The 17,920-nt window shown below is 32.6% G+C and overlaps 1 protein-coding gene across 1 annotated transcript; it reads right to left on the bottom strand.

Moving 5' to 3' along the window:
• Positions 1 to 3,054: 3,054 nt before the first annotated feature.
• On the bottom strand, positions 3,055 to 15,952 carry LOC143062345 (uncharacterized). Its single transcript, XM_076234058.1, has 8 exons — positions 15,824 to 15,952; positions 14,450 to 14,611; positions 12,705 to 12,764; positions 9,661 to 9,864; positions 8,222 to 8,335; positions 7,324 to 7,413; positions 4,943 to 5,021; positions 3,055 to 4,169 (listed from the first exon to the last, which is right to left on the bottom strand). Exons 1-8 carry the CDS (start codon positions 15,882 to 15,884, stop codon positions 3,476 to 3,478), a joined length of 1,464 nt encoding a protein of 487 aa, XP_076090173.1. The 5' UTR covers positions 15,885 to 15,952; the 3' UTR covers positions 3,055 to 3,475.
• Between the last annotated feature and the right edge of the window lie 1,968 nt (positions 15,953 to 17,920).

Genomic DNA, 17,920 nt, shown 5'->3' with positions numbered 1-17,920 from the left:
TGTGCCTTGAAAGAATAAGCAGCTTTTGCTCAACATGTGGCACCTGTCGTGTTGCTCATTGTGGTAATTACAAAACCGGCGATGAGTTTATTTCGGTAGGTCACTTTCGAGGACAAAGGGCGGGATTGCAGTAATGACCATTAGAACATATCTGTCGTCACTTGTGAAACAGATATTCTATATAAAACGGTCGTGATTGCGTCCAAAAATTTAAAGGTAAGAGATTATTTTAACTTCATCACTTGGAACTCCTGGTTTGATAGCTTCCTTGTAAGCAGAAAAAAACGCTATAATGGAAATCGTTTCATTTGTCGTAAAATTTTGATCTCAACATAACTGAATTGTCAATTTCTATACACATAAGTTAAGATATCAAGCAGACTTATCTGAATTATCTTTTGTATCCCTTTTTCAATTATGATGGGATAGTTCCGTTCAACATAGTCACCTAATTTTGAAATATTTAGTGATATAACATTATCTATATTGCGGAACGCGAAGTTTAATTATAACAGGAAAGAAGAGGTTGCCAGTTCAATAACATTAAAATGCATCTAACCCCTTTGTTTTATTAATTTTGTATTATGTATTGTGTCATAGATCAAATGTATTCGTTCAGTGTATGTTCACTTATTTTTGTTAATATGTCTTTTAATTGAGTTAAGTCATTTCAATTGATAGTTTATAGTGTGTCTTTGTACGTTATGATGTCACACCATTGTTTCAGGTAGGGTTAATGATGACGCCTATTAAAACGTTAAAACCCGCTGCATTTGTTTGCAACTGTCTTAAGCCAGGAACCTGATGGTTAGTAGTTGTCGTTTGTTGATTTGGTTCATAAGTGTTTCTCGTGTTTTATATATATTAAGCCGTTATTTTATAATTAGTTTTCCTGTTTGAATGGTTTTACTCTAGTCCTTTTTGGGGCTCCTTATAGCTTGCTGTTCAGTGTGTTCCAAGACTTCGTGTTTAAGGCCTCACTTTGGCCTCTAATGGTATACTTTTACAAATTGTGACTGGGATGGAGAGTTGTCTCATTTGCACTCATACCACATCTTCTTATATCTATCATATCATATGTTTGATTAAAGGTTTGTCTTATGTATTTGTTAAAGCTTAAAAGTGTTTTTTTTTACTGGCTAAAAAAATGCTAGAAGTCTTAAGACGATTTCGATTCATCTTAGCACTTGTTATTGCAGTGGTAATGCGATCTGTTTTACGAAGAAAACTGGTAAGTTTTCGTTTTCCATCACTAACTTTAGTTTGCCTCAACCAAATGTCATGAAACTTATAAACAATGCAATGTATAATGAAATCAATATTTTTGTGAAAGATAATACTTAGCTTTGCGATCGGTCCTCTGGGAGTTATGCCGTTGTACCAGTGTCCCAGGTTATGGGATGGTTGGCGCCTGCAAACAGACATAACCCTGCTCCATTCTTTATTTGTCTGTTCCAAGTCAGGAGTTTGTAGTTCAGTGGTTGTCATTTATTTTTAGTTCATATTAATTTTCGTAAAATGTTTTGTTATAAATTAGTTTCTTTTTTGAGCTGTTACATGTTTGTCTTGTCGAAGCCTATTATAGACGACTATACGTTATATGTTTTCCTCATTGTTGAAGGCAGTACAGTTTTTCATCCACTTTATATGAACTCTGGTGAATAGTTGTCTCATTGACAATCATACCACGTCATTTATTTTAAGTATAAAGAAAAACGCAGAATATCGAATCAAAGTTGAACCTGTATGTCTAATTTTGCCCAAGGAAGTTGCAACCATTTGTATATTTTTTTCTTTGTTACGAACTCCATTGACGAAGATTGAATTGAGAGGCTGATAAATTGCAGCTTTGATTTTTTTATCAACCTAGTCTTAAACGCACAAACACAAACATTTGGAAGCCAGGTAAATGTAAATACGTAGACTAGTTGGGGCTATATGACCACAAGGGACATAAAGATAAAAGCCAAATTCTTCTAATGCCAGTTTTGCCTGAAGAACTAAGAACCTTTGTTTCTTATAAGCCCCATTATTTTGAACCGTGATCCATAAATAATTTTTAAGAAATCAACTACAGAGCTGATAATATGCACGGAGACTAACAGGTCATCAGCAGCGGAATATACACTGCGATTATAAATGAAAATAACATTTCGCGTCCGAACCGCTTTTTTTTTAATTTTGTTCATTTTTGAAAGCCATGGAAGTATTGATACTCAAAAACGTTTCGGAGCTATACAACAAAAATTTGTAAGGGTTCCACGTAACCCAGTGTCTCGCCTACTTTTGTTGTTAATCACACACTCAAGAAAAGTGATGAAAAAAATCAATAAAAATATTCCTCTCGATTCTATCTTTTGATTGTCAGAAGCTTCTGTCCAAGTTTGGTAGAATCCAGGATAGTTTAAGAATCTTAAAAATGTTTTAAAAACTTTAACTGCAGACTGTATGTTATGTTAACTGGAAGAAAAACTAAGTCCATTTATAAGTAAAATACGGGAAAAATGATTTTTTTTTTTATAAAATTTACTTCTGGATACTATCTTATGATAAGAAACATGCTTCTGTCCAAGTTTGGTACAAATCTGGGATAGTTTAAGAAAGTTATTCAAATTTTAAAAACGTTAATCACAGAGTGAATGTAATGTTTCCTGGCAGAAAAAAAGTAAGAAAGTTATTAATATTAAAAAAAAACTTTAACCACAGTGTGAATGTAATGTTTCACTGCAGAAAAACTAAGTCCATTTATATGTAAAATAAGGAAAAATTGGAATTTTATTTTTACAAAATTTACTTCTGGATACTATCTTAATATGATCATAAACAAGCTTCTGTCCAAGTTTGATACAAATCCAGTTTTATTAGTTTAAGAAAGTTATTAAAATTTCAAAAACTTTAACCACAGAGTGAATATTTATGGACGCCGCCGACGACACCGACGCCGACGGAATGTAGGATCGCTATTTCTCGCTTTTTCCACTTAAGTCGAAGGCTCGACAAAAAGGGAACAAATAGAATAGCCACATTCAACTTATTCAAAGTCAACTTTGTGAAGTGTCTCATATTTTTATTCCAGGTACATGTACACTGTTTTTATCCTTTATAGTAAAAATGTCAAAAGTGGAGGTCTGTTAATTCTCCCTTAATTTATGTGCAAATGATTTTGAGAATATCATACAAAAAAATCATCAATGCCGTTCTTCAATATTCACTTAAACAACTAGCGGTGATTGATATGTTTTACAGAAGAACACCTATATGTCTTTATGAAATGAGAAAACAGTACTATATACTATAAATATAATACACGTATAAGATACAGTCTAAATAAACAAAAATCTATGTACAGATCAAACAGTGATTGCATTATATAACAGACTCTACTTCTGAGTTATTTGGCGTATATTCAAATTATGAAAGACTATAATTAAAGACTGAAATTTGTACGGATTATATCTACGCATTTAAACCATCTTTAAATATTTTTTCCCCAAATATTTTCATAATCTTCCCCATCGATTTCAATCTCTGGATTTTCAAAATCAGCTGAGCGTCCTGTGTTCAAATAAAATGCGCTTGCTCGCTCGCTTTTACTTGAAGCTCTTGATTCAGTGTTTGTAATGCATGGCCTAGGACTTGGTTTGTTTGTCGAGTTGGTAGATCCATGGATGTGAATATCATCCTCAGTTTTGAACCATTCAATAGGCATTCCACGAAGGCAGTGTTGCAGTGGGAACATTTTGGAAGATGCAGGTTCTGTTGACGTTTGTCTGCAATGAAGCATGTTTACTTGCCCATCCGTGCTATTTACCAGTGAAGTGTGTCTAATTATAGGACGGTGTTTTGGAATTTTTAATGGTGGAAGAAAATGTGGACTGAAACCGTCACTGTAATCTTGCGATGTTGCATTATGGGTTTCTGTGACCTCTACTGTGCGCTGAACCTGTGTCGATGTCAAGTAACTTACAGTTACATTTGATTCTCCTGATGCAACTGAATTCAGGAAATTTTCATACATAGATGAACCGGTAGGTGATATTGGCGTTTCCGGTTCCGGAACACTGCTCTGTATCATTTGAATCTGGTCAGTACCATACATTGGATGTTCAAATCTTTGTTGCTTGAGTCTGTGCACTTCACGTTTCAAGTTACCAATTGACCGCTTCACACTACAAACACATAAGTATAAAAAGAAGTCTAATTGCGTCTTCTTACTTCCGAATTAATGGAAATAAACAACTTTGGCTGATAACAGTATTACTCGACATACAATTGCAATGCATGTGTACAGAGATACAATTTTTCCTAGCATTTTTCTTAATTTCATATTAATCAAGTTGGTCCCAATTTTATGTTTCACCTTTAAACTTTATTTAATTTGAAGACAGACCACCTTAAAAATGCACAAGTGTTAACATAGGGAAAATATGTATGAATTAAAAAATTGCATTACCACAAGAGTTCAACGTAGTTGAAGTAGACATACAACTAATTGTTTATATTCGTTCTAGTTTTCAAAACTCTCGATTGACCGTTTTATATTAATTTATACGCAGTAAGATTAACGTTCAGATTATCGAATTTAATTTTAAGTCATGAGTGTGGAAAATGTCATCCGCGTTAAAGAATAAAGCTTAAGATTGGTTCTTATGTGGCCTATTTCATACTAACATTCTTTCGAATGCCTTCGAGAATAAGCAGCCAAAATAATCGGCCACTTCCAAATAGCAAATGCAATACTTAAGGCTTTAATTTGCAAACTAACATTTGATATAGTTTATGATTTTCCTTTGGTAAATATCTCGTCACCAGGATGCAAAGGTTTTGTAAACAATTAAGGCCACACTCTTTTAAGCGTATTCATATAACTATTTAATTTTTCATACATATTCAGTTTGATGTGAATTTAAAAGAAATTGAATGCATCCTACAAATATCTTACAACAAGCAGGTTACAGTAAACCCAATCACAATGATGGCTCCTAACGATCCAATAATTGAAACTTGCCATACAAGTCCTCCTTCAAATAGAAAACACATATACATTTAGTCATTTTATAAGTAAATGTGGGGCAATGTAGTCTAGAGAAGCTTTGATTAATATACTTATTACATATAAACTAAAAATATTCCAATAGTGCTTGTCTAAAAGTGAAAAGGATAAACAATTTTAATTTTTGAACTGAGACACTTTCCTTTAATCTTTGTTAAATAACCCCATTGCGCACTTTCGATTTTATTTTTGAACCAAATTATGTTTGATGTTACCAACTTATTGGATTGACGTCAATGTAATACTTCCATGATGTTACATATAGCTATATATATATATAAAACATGAGACGCCAGATGTTTTACAGATTATGGGTTTGATAAAGCCAATGTAACCGCGACATATATCGATATCGTCATGGATTGATGATGCAGCACGCTTAACATTGATAGTATTATAAATGCATTTTTTGTATTTAATACAATGTATATGACAAATCACAGTATTGTACTACATTGCAAGGTTATTGTAAACCCATTATTGAAATCTTCATTTTTTTACGTGACAAACTTACGTCACAGATAAAAAAAACTAGAGGCTCTAAAGAGCCTGTGTCGCTCACCTTGGTCTATGTGAATATTAAACAAAGGAAGCAGATGGATTCGTGACAAAATTGTGTTTTGGTGATGGTGATGTGTTTGTACATCTTACTTTACTGAACATTCTTGCTGCTTACAATTATCTCTATCTATAATGAACTTGGCTCAGTAGCTTCAGTGGAAGATGTTAGTAAAAATTTACAAATTTTATGAAAATTGTTAAAAATTGACTATAAAGGACAATAACTCCTTAGAAGGTCAATTGACCATTTTGGTCATGTTGACTTAATTTTAGGTCTTACTTTGCTGTACATTATTGCTGTTTACAGTTAATCTCTATCTATACAAATATTCAAAATAATAACAAAAACAGCAAAATTTCCTTAAAATTACCAATTCAGGGGCAGCAACCCAACAACGGATTGTCCGATTCATCTGAAAAATTCAGGGCAGATAGATCTTGACCTGATAAACAATTATACCCCCACGTCAGATTTGCTCTAAATGCTTTGGTTTTTGAGTTAAAAGCCAAAAACTGCATTTTACCCCTATGTTCTATTTTTAGCCATGGCGGCCATCTTGGTTGGTTGGCCGGGTCACCGGCCACATTTTTAAAACTAGATACCCCAAAGATGATTGTGGCCAAGTTTGGATTAATTTGGCCCAATAGTTTCAGAGGAGAAGATTTTTGTAAAAGATTACTAAGATTTACGAAAAATGGTTAAAAATTGACTATAAAGGGCAATAACTCCTAAAGGGGTCAACTGACCATTTCGGTCATGTCGACTTGTTTGTAAATCTTATTTTGCTGAACATTATTGCAGTTTACAGTTAATCTCTATTTATAATAATATTCAAGATAATAACCAAAAACAGCAAAATTTCCTTAAAATTACCAATTCAGGGGCAGCAACCCAACAACAGGTTGTCCGATTCATCTGCAAATTTCAGGGCAGATAGATCTTAGCCTGATAAACAATTTAACCCCATGTCAGATTTGCTCTAAATGCTTTGGTTTTTCAGTTATTAGCCAAGAACTGCATTTTACCCCTATGTTTTATTTTTAGCCATGGCGGCCATCTTGGTTGGTTGGCCGGGTCACCGTACACATTTTTTAAACTAGATAACCCCAAAGATGATTGTGGCCAAGTTTGGATTAATTTGGCCCACTTGTTTCAGAGGAGAAGATTTTTGTAAAAGTTAACAGACGACGCCGGACGACGACGACGACGACGACGGACGACGGACGCAAAGTGATGAGAAAAGCTCACATGGCCCTTCGGGCCAGGTGAGCTAAAAGCACAAATAAAACACGGTATTTCCTCACTTTCCAATTTTGTCAGATTCTTTTAATCATATGCATTTGCTATGGATGCGTTTCATTTAATAATTTAACAGTTTTTCCTATTTATTATATTGTATGCTCAAAATTGTGTATCGTTACTTTTGTGGACTTGTTTATATAGTGGGAAGATCATACAGAAATAATCATTCATAATGTAAATCACAAAATAGAATTCTTTAGTAAAGATATGTTTATTTTCCGAAACCAACAATGTGCGAGAGTGGTGAATGACACCCCTTCTAAATGAACTTGTTGTAGTTCGAATCTTACCAAAGAATTTAATATGCTAAAGTGGTAGGACCATATGCGTTCTTCTTCAGTATACATAAACATAGTTTATAGGGTAACTATAATTTCTTCACCGAACATATATCTCTTAAACTTACCAGAATAATGCATCCTCTTCCTTTCATGATCATTTCCATGTCTACCGTGCAGATATTTTACAAGTGAGACAGCTGTTCTGTATTTCTTACCTATGAAGATTCATGATGAAGATATTTATGATATGAATAGTTTAAGGTATAATTTTGCATTTTGTCATTAACAACTTGCGTGAGCAAGTTTTATTACTTTTACCATTACCGTACTTATTAAGTTTACACTTTCATGTTACAACATAATGTTGACTCTACCCCTATCTTTTATTTACATTTTAACCTATTATGCCCGTTTGTTTTGTTTACGCATCGTTGGCAATATAATTGAATTTGATGCGACTGTCATACAAGTGAGTTTAAGCTAGCTATATAACCAGGTCCAATCCACCATTTTCTACATAAGAAAATAGCTGTACCATGTCAGGAAAATGACGGTTGTTATCCATTCGTTTGATGTGTATGAGCTTTTGATTTTACCATTTAATTAGATACTTTCCGTTCTGAATTTTTCTCAGAGTTAAGTATTTTTGTGATTTTACTTTTCACCGAGAAATCTAAAACAAAAGATAAAACCCACATAATCATGGTGGTGAATCGAGTTGTTCTCCGGTGGAAATAAACTTTTTTTTTCCTCGAATCTCCCGTTCAAGTACGGAAATTAAATGACTGTGATTTCAAGGTATCTAGCATATATATGTGAATATTTTGATTGTTTGACTTATAAAGATTAAACATAGATGTGATATAAATTCCAATCAAACAACAACTCAACAACATAATAAACATGACAAGTGGTGCAGTAAAAGGCCACTAATCAACATACTAGCTATTGTTGAAACATTTTGTCAAAATTCTGAAATACTGCTGTCCTCGTAGAGATAAAAGATTATGTATCTAAACTAACCATCAATGCATTTATAACTATTCATCTCATTACAATAACGCATTGCACTATACGACTTTCTAGTCGATGTAGAATTTGCTACATGATGAAACACTTCACATTGATGTACCAAGCCTAAAAATAAATTATAACAGCAATTTTGACAAAGCTTTGTGGTCATTTGGTGAAAAAAACCCAATATTGGCTAGATTTCCGATGGTTTCTTTCCTATCACATTCAGTCAAAAGGATGTTTAATAAAAACACTCAACGTATGGCTAGTGAAGCTGCACATAATTTACAATAATGTTTTGCTTTTTGGCTTCGTTAGACCACAGCAGATCAAAATACACTTATATTGAAAGCTGTCCAAATCTTTCTTATGGGTAGCAATCGATTTACATAAACAATCTTATAATTCTTTTAGTGTTATACTCTTCCCTTATACAATAATAATGTCCCTCTTTTTTAATAACAGCCTCATTTTTCTCACCACCTTTCACCCCTCCCTTTTCTCTTTATATGTAACCGATCCAAGTTGGTATAATACAGTTGAGATGTTACAACTGCATGGATCGTAGTACCCAATTAAAAAAACCAATTGTGACCTAACCGATCCAAGTTGGTATAATATTATACCAACTAGGATCGGTTAGGGCATTTTTATTTTTTTTTTATTTGGGGACTGCTATCCATGCAGACTGAGTAGTAACATCTCAACTGTTTCCACCTTTGAAAATTTAGAGTTGTGCCAGTTCACATCGCAAATAACTATTTTTATTGTGGCATGTCTTTGCGCCGTGTTTGGAAATTTAAAAATTGTACCAGCGTCTCTGATGTTCGCTTAAATTGTATAAATTTTTCAAGATTTTGATAGTGTCTCAATTTGAATATATTGACATGATTCATTTGACATCGTGCTATTACCGAAGAAGGATAACTGTTATCCGAAATATCTAATATTTGTTCATTTTATAGTTATTTAATGGTGATGTTGTACCCTTTTTGACTTGTTATATATATATTTATAAATGTATAGCAACTAATGATAAAACTATACTTTTGTATTTGTTAAGTTCATATTCGTATGCTTTTCAGCATGTAAACATTATTTCGTGTTCGAATTTTAAATATTTTGACCTCGTGCATCACTGTGGAAACATTTATTACCGAAATAAACATGGAGTGCAGTAACATTTGTACACATGGATATATCTTTTTATATTAAAGTAATAAGAATGTTCATCTTATATAAAAACGGAGGATTATGCATGGGTGCAAATAAAAGAACTCTCCACCAGGGACCAAATGAAGAAATAATTAGCAAATATTGGTCAGCATACAGCTGATTCAACAATAAGCATACGTAAATTCATGTTCATAAATATATCCTGAGATAAAACCTTTCCTTTTGATGTTTATTATAACATATGAAACTTATACAATATAAATAATTCTTACTATAAACGCTTTCGCTTATGTCACTAATCCAATACTTCTGTCCAACGTTCATGAGTTCCAGCACTTCTCTTACCACGGTTAGATTTGTAATATTTAGTAAAGAATCTGGATGACTTCCCGACCCTCTGTGATCCCAATAGCATTTGAAGTCTTGAGTGGTATAGTCATAAGGAACATCCAATACAAAAACTTCACTAGATCCATCTAAAGAGTATGTATGTCATATTGGTAAGTGTGCAAGTGAGCGACTTATCTCTAGTCATGCAGTAAATAACATGGGAAACTTCTCGCTAAATAGGTTCTAGGGAGAGATTCATGGTTTCATGTGTTTTAATCCGTAGATGGGTAAATGGGAACTGCCGTTAACGAAGTGAAAATGTCCATGTCTGGTTGGCCTTTTGAGTACCCAAGGCATGTGAGGAAAGTCAACTTAGGAGCGCTGTGATTGAATGTAAGTGTACAATATTTTTTTTATTTATCTATGAATGACTGCAGTGTAGATATTTATTATTTTAATTTTGAAACATATTGAAATATTTTCTAGGGAATTTTTCGAAAAGACTTCCAAAATTTTATAAATTTGGTGTACAATGACGGTGGGAATGGATAACATAAGCAAGCTCCATTGGAAGTTGGTCATGATACTATTTGGCTTCATTTTTTAAAACAGAACACCACACATGACTGTTTTTCTTAAGGTGTGGTAACTTTAAAACGTGTTAGTATTGTCGCCTATGGCAGAATAACTAGTAACGTCTTCCTTATACCGAAGATAGCAAGGGAAATTAAAATCAACCAGAATGCGCTTATATTATACTATTTTGAAGCGGTTGATTATAGTACATTTAATTTTTATCACAAAGAATAGAATTTGTCACTCAGAACAATACTGAGTTGAGAAAATTGCAGAGTCATCATAATATGTCAAACTGATGGGTACTGATATAAAACTTAATTCTAGGATTTCAATATTAACTATATTGTATAAAATGCACCAAACTATAGTTCTTTTGTATTTATTTTTACCTTTCGCAATGATTAATTCAGTTGGAACCACCAGAATTCAAGTCTCGACAAATATTTTTAACTGAAATATTTGCCTATTTGCTGTGTAATTCCCTAAATGTATCTCTTGGGTATTTCTATAGACATTATCTATTAAAATGGGACATGTTCTGGTTATGCTTGTACTGTTTATGGAGTAAGGTAATATTTGGTAATACTAGACGCCTTTTCAGTGTTGATATTGTCCATCTAAGAAAAAAAGAGACCTTCTTGAGGCTAAACTTAGATTGAATTTATACTCTGCTGTGTAAAGAATTGGTCACATTCTTGGCAATTCACGCAGCAAATATTTCAATGTTGCTTAATTTTGTCGTTTCTATATTTTATTATATCAGGCATATATAATTTTCATATATAATTTTCATTTTCTACTGTTTGAAATTTTTTTTTGTTGGAAATTAATATTTCCAAGGGACATAATTTAGCTTTTCTAAAGATTAATACAAGCAAAAATACGCAACTGTACAGCTGAGTAGTTTGCATATCTAATGTTTTAAGTGTCTAATATCTTTGTTTTTATCATCTCTAGACAGAAAAATGGATTTTATAACAATACCTGGAAATTTGAACCACAATATAACATATACTAAATCCATGGAATGGAGATTAGTATGAAAAATCTTGAATTTGTGCTAATGTTGTAAATTTTGGATAAAATAATACAAATTGAAAGGAACTGTCATTTTTATCTGTTAAATGGAACTGTTTATTATTCTTTTAAATATATATAAGATTTGGTTGGATACAGGTTGACTATTAAGCCTTATCTGAAAAAGTAGAGAAAGAGGTAAACCCACATGTAGGGTTGGGGATATAAAATTATCCATGTGTCTTTAAGTAATGGGGACAAACAAATATTTATCCAGTATTGCATTAATGGTGTCATAAGAATTCTTTATATCTTGATGTCAAAGTATAGGGAAAACAGTACTATTACATTTTCCAAGCATTAGGTTGACCTTTTGTGTTCCCAAGGCAGTTGAAGGAAGTCAACTTAGGAGCACTGTGATTGGATTTAAGGGTACAATATAATTTGTATTTATTCATGAATAACTGCAGTGTGAATTTTTACAATATAAATTGAAACCTATTGGAATATATTCTAGAGAATTTTTCGAAAAGAATTCCAAAAATTCATAAATTTGGTGTAAAATGGCGGTGGGCATGGATAACATAAGCAAGCTCCATTGGAAGATGGTCATAATACTACCGGTATTTGGCTTCAATTTTTGTAACAGAATAATAAAGAACTAACACCACACATAACTGTTTTCTCCAGATTTTTATTATAAAAATTGGCAAATTTAGAAAATGTTAGTAATGTCGCCTATGGCAGAATAAATAATACCGTTTTCCCTAGACGTAATTCGTTTTGTTTTCAATTAAATACTCCCCTTAGGTAGTGAATGTGACTCGCTTTGTAGGCCTGTATATTTTTAAGTTTAGGTGTTTTTAAAAAAAAATCTTACACAACTTTTCATGACGTCACAATCCAGTTGAAGCCATATGGGGCTCAAAGTATCGAAAATACAAAATTTCAGAGACAAACTTTCGATAATTAATTATAGGAACTTCAAACAAAGCATGACTAGACTAAACTTTGATTTTTAAATTTGAACTTTAAATTATCAAAATTTTAAAATGTTCATTTTATCAACATGTTCCTCACTTAACTAATCACTGACGGCCTTTGTTTTGCGACACTTGACACAAAAATGAAGGAAGGTGTGTTAATGACTTGTTTTTCCAGAATGGACTAAATTTTGATAAAGTGTATAGCAATATTGTTTTGTTTATCAAGTTAGTTCTGCAATAGTAATATCAAATTCTTAAAACGATGCTACATAACATATGTAATACACATATGTACGTCTCTGTTTTATGATAAATGATTATGTAGACTTCAGAGAGATTTCTTGTCAAACCACTCTATGCTTGTTTATAAATATATATGCTTAAGTCATTAGATGAACACTTACTTTTATCAACACAAAGTCCACGATGAACTTCTGTCATTGGTAATTGCTCAACGTACAGCGCTTAAACGATAAATTAAGAAAATTATAAAAAAAAACTCATCATAGATACCGAAATTGAAAACAAATGTGTACGCTAGGTGTGCGTTTAGTCTACAAAAGATGCATTAATGACGCACGAAAAACAAAGTAAAAAAGGTTAAATAAAGAGAAGAGATAGAGGACCCCAAAAAAAAAAAATCTTTTGTTTCTTGATCAATTAGAAATTACAATTGTCATAGATCAATTTTCTTAAATGTTTTTTTAATTTTTTCCTTCAATGATTTTTTTTTCAACAAATACAAGTGAAAAGACCAACTTGGTTCAACCAGATTAACCACTCGTTTGTATTGTAAGAACAAAAACCTATATTCGATTAACACATATTTCTTTCACGCAATAGTATGACAGAGTAAGGTTTCAAAATGAATCAAACTTGGTTTTTCCTCTATTTTTCCATAATCTTATAGGAATGGCAATTTTCTTTCATTTTTGCCCTGGGAGTAAACATTGGAATTTCCCTCTCATTTCAAAATACTTTTGTTCTTTTACAAAAATTAAATGCGTACAATATCTAATTATTTTATTATTGAATAAAACAAGGATCAGTAGTGGATAACAAAGTGGGTTAGTTTGTGACGTCAGAGAACTTTTTTTTTATATGCAAGTTATAGTCTCATTGACATTTACCACGCCTTCGATCCATTTGAGCTCCAGATACAAATTTAGAGACTTATAAGTTTGTGGAAAAATACCAATTTGAAATGTTTTTTTTTTTCTCATGGGAACATGATTATAAAAAGGGGTACACAATAAACTCATAATATATATCAAAATTGAATAAATGTGCAGGCCTTTATTACATTTGAGCTTTTCTCTTCTTAAAGAAAAAACTGAAACCTGGGATTTTTACAATCGAGCCAAACGAATCGAGCCGAGCGGATCGTGCCGAAAAAATAGATTTCTTTTGTGTATAAAATTTCCGTTTTTTAAGTTTTTTTTTAGTGGGAACCTAGTGTTGTGTCCCTCGAATACTACTACTCTATAAATATCAAAGGAAAATTATTTAATGACACATAAAGACATGTTAAAAATGCCACGCTCGAATCCCTAAATAATATCACATGCCATTGATATAATCATATATATATGCTCAGTCATGAGTTTTGCGATAAAGTACGGAAGGAAACACCTGTCAATATTTTAAAACAAGGTTCATCCCACCATTTTTTCTTAAAATGTCCTAAATAAAGTCATGAATATGACAGTTATTATCTAACAGTTCGTTTCCATGTATGTTATATTGTCGTTGGTGTTTTGTTGCACTTCAGTGTTCTGTTGTTTCGTTGTTCTTATAGTTGATGTTTTTCCTTCGGTTTAGTTTGTAACCTGGATTTGTTTTTTCTCAATCGATTTATGACTTTTGAACAGCGATAAACTACTGTTGCATTGAAAAACAGAATTGCTCTAATATTGTTAAATAAAGATATATGTACACATTTGAGTTATTCACAAAAATTGGATACCCCTAACCATTCCATACACTGTTCAAGACCACATTGAACCCCCTTTTTCAGGTAACAAAACAACTGACCAGTCTCTTATATGGTTGTAAATGAAATATAAAATGAATTAATAACATTATATAGAAAACAAACATAATAAGGGTCACTGTTCTTGTTTGAGGAAATCTTTAAATTCATGCATACCTGTGTGCTTAAAAAAGTTGACAGACAATATATAACTAGATGTCCACATTGTTACATCGCTTCTGTATCCCAAAAAAGACATATTGCTTGTTATTTCTGGAAGTAATATCTGTTCTTGTTGTCTACATACATTAACGGCATCGTACCACTGTACTTGACATTCTTAAAGAAACATAATCATGTGATAATCGGAAAGATAAATATCCTTAAATTGAAAACAATTGCAGAATAAACTGATGTTTTCTTGATTAGGGATTATAAGATAAAAGTATATAACCAAGTACCGGGCAATTATTCGTATCAAAAAATTGCTCGATATTTCCCGAAGCAGAATTTCCCTTTCTGATTACATGCTCCGGAAGGGTAAGCAGATTCTACTCCACAGGTGGCACCCGTCGTGTTGCTCCTATTATTACAAACCAGGTAAATAATTTGTCAAATTCATGAAAAGGGAACGGGATTTAAGTTGCGACATAAGAAACATATCTGATATCAACTGTGAAACGGATATTCCATAACGGTCAACCAACTCGTGATGGCGTCCGTAAAATTTACGAAGGAAAAATTCAACTTCATCATTAGGAACGCTTGTTTTAATACCTTCCTTGTGAATAATTGGGAGATATAAAGTCCTTATGCAGGCGCTGCTGGAAAGTTGCTACATAGAAATGGAAAGTTTACAAAGGGAAGCTGTAATCATCTCTTTTGTGATAAAGTTTTGTTTTCAACCGACCCTCATTGTCAATTTATAGATGTAAGTCAATATATGAGGCAGAATTAACTGTATCTGCAGTATCCGTTTACTCTAATTCGAAGTGATAGATGCGTTCAACATAGTCACCACATTTTGAATAATTTAGTGAAAGAACATCATCTATATAGCGGAAAGTTAATTTAAAGGATATTGCTGACTTCTAATCTTTCTTCCTATGAAGTTCTTGTATAAAGTGTCAGCCTCAAAATAATAAAGAACAATTCGGCAATAGTGGAACACAATATGTTCCAATGGGAATTCCGATGATCTGTTGAAAAGCACGGTGTGATAAGTATCATGAACTGCAGTTCCGTAAACACCATGGGAAGAAAGGACAGAAAGTCACAACAAAATTTTGCCACGAAATATGTATCTGTTTATTTTGTAAACACTCAGTTATGAATGAAAAATAATGTAAATTAAAAGACTTTGACGAATTGAATACATTTTGTTCTATCATCTTTATTTACAAACTTTTCAAATAGCGCTTTTCTTATGCAGAAATTAAACACGTTCAAATTTGAGAGGATCTGTGAATATTTTGAAATATCACATTACGTTTAAAAAAATAAAACAGATATAGCATACTTAGACATACAAGACAATCAAGTGTTACATACCTGAGAAAGAAATAAAGGTGTAGAACAAAACTACACGAAAAACCAAACTCAATGCCGACATGTCACTATATAAAATATAAAATAGATATCGCCATTTTGGGCATAATTATTTCCTGGATGGAGACTATGATGAGGAAGGAAACATCGTTTACAGAAAACCCAATTGAAATAGAATTTTAATGGATTGAAACATTCACTGAATCATACGCACACTATGCTATGACTCATGTGTGATTATATACACGCAGGAGTGTTTCCTAATATTTTCGGTCAAACTATTTGATTTCACTTTATTTTGAATAAAAACGAATTATAAAGTTAAAAAAATGTCTTTCAGCCTTATAGTGCAGAATTTTAGAAACTTCTTAGATCAAACTGAATATAAACAATAAAGGTACACACACACAAACATCGAATGCGTTTTATTAAAAAAAAAAAATCCCATACACTGACTACCTGGCCAAACAAAATCTGTCAAATTTATACGCACACGATGTACGAGATATCATTTTTTGCCCTTGTGTTTAATTTTATTTAAAACTAGAGATCGCTGTGTTAAATTTTCCATGCATATGATTACCTGCAAATTAACAATAGATAGCACTGCACACAAGTATCTACAGTGTAGGAAGCCAACAGCAGACACATATAGAAATGCCCAGCTCATCAACTTCAAAAAAGATCTTCAAATCACTGATGGGTGCAGTTGAGAACTATGCTAGAAAATGGCTAAAATGCGAACTTGACGAACCAGAACTGGACACTTTGTCTAAATGGATCAAAGCTATTCGATCATGCATTCAGAAATGAATCATTAAACAGAGTTTTTTAAAATTGAAAATCGAAGATCTAAATTTCTTTCTTTGGGGTATAATAATTCTTATTTTGTGAAGACACCATACTGATTCTATAAGAAAATACACTGAGGAAGATATCATAAAAATGCTGGACTTTTTAATCGACAATATATTTGATGAGTTTGGAGGATTGATATTTTAACAGACAGTCGGTATTCCAATGGGTACTACTTGTGCACCCTCCTGACCGACTTGTTTTTGAATACGTATTAAACAGAATTATTTCAGAACATTCTGAAAGACAAAAAGAAAAAGCACCTTTCCAAATTCTTGAATTTTTCTTCCAGATATATTGATGATGTCCTATCCCTGATTAACCCATATTCATTCAGTCTTTGTATCTAATATATTCCCCCGAACTTGAAACAAAGGATGTTAATACCAGAAGAACTGCGTATTTTACCTTAATCTCTTCCTAAGTATTGACACAGATGGACGACTTCACACTTAGATATATGACAAACGGAAAGATTTCAACTTCCCAATTATCAATTTCCCATTTCTCAGCTGTATCTTACCATCTGCTCCGTTGTATAGTGTTTTCATATCTCAATTGATACGTTATGCTCGTGCATGTTCACACTATACGGACTTTATAAACAGGAGTGTGCTCCTTACGCAGAAACTTCTCAAACAGAATTATGAGAAGGAAAGAGAAAAAATGACGCACCATCAATTTCATCGACACCATCACCAATTGGTTGTCCTTACGATGTGTCTGTGTCTGTTAACTTGTGACATTCTAATCATGTCTAAGATTTGGGCTTAACCTCAATGTCGTCTGTCTTCCAAGTGCCGAACGTGACCTTTTCTCGAATATGACAGCCGTGTGTGAATTTGCATTGCGATACGACGTGTCTCGGAATTTTTATACATCCAACATTTATGCGTTTATGTATTTATTTATGATGTCTCTGTCGGTTTCGGTTTGATAATGTGCTATGTCTTATCGTTTGTTGTTAGAATTCTGTACTTTCGGTACATTTCACATTTGTCTTAATATTTGTCAGAATTGTCGAGTTAAGTTCCATTTCCCTGCATAAAGTATCGTGTTAGTCCAAATAATTTTAACATCGTCACAGCAATTATTTGAAATAGCCTTTCAATACCGTCATTATCATAATAATTGTTTGGACTAGGACTGTGAAAATATTTGTGTATGAATTTTAAATTTACATATTCGTTTCAAATATGCGTCACCGTTTTTGATGTCATGTGCTGTCTGTCGTCAATGTAATAT

Source organism: Mytilus galloprovincialis, chromosome 2, assembly GCF_965363235.1.
Source record: "Mytilus galloprovincialis chromosome 2, xbMytGall1.hap1.1, whole genome shotgun sequence".
Taxonomy (NCBI): Eukaryota; Metazoa; Mollusca; class Bivalvia; order Mytilida; family Mytilidae; genus Mytilus; species Mytilus galloprovincialis.
The sequence above is the reverse complement of the archived record's forward strand: the minus strand, read 5'-3'. Positions and strand labels throughout refer to the sequence as shown.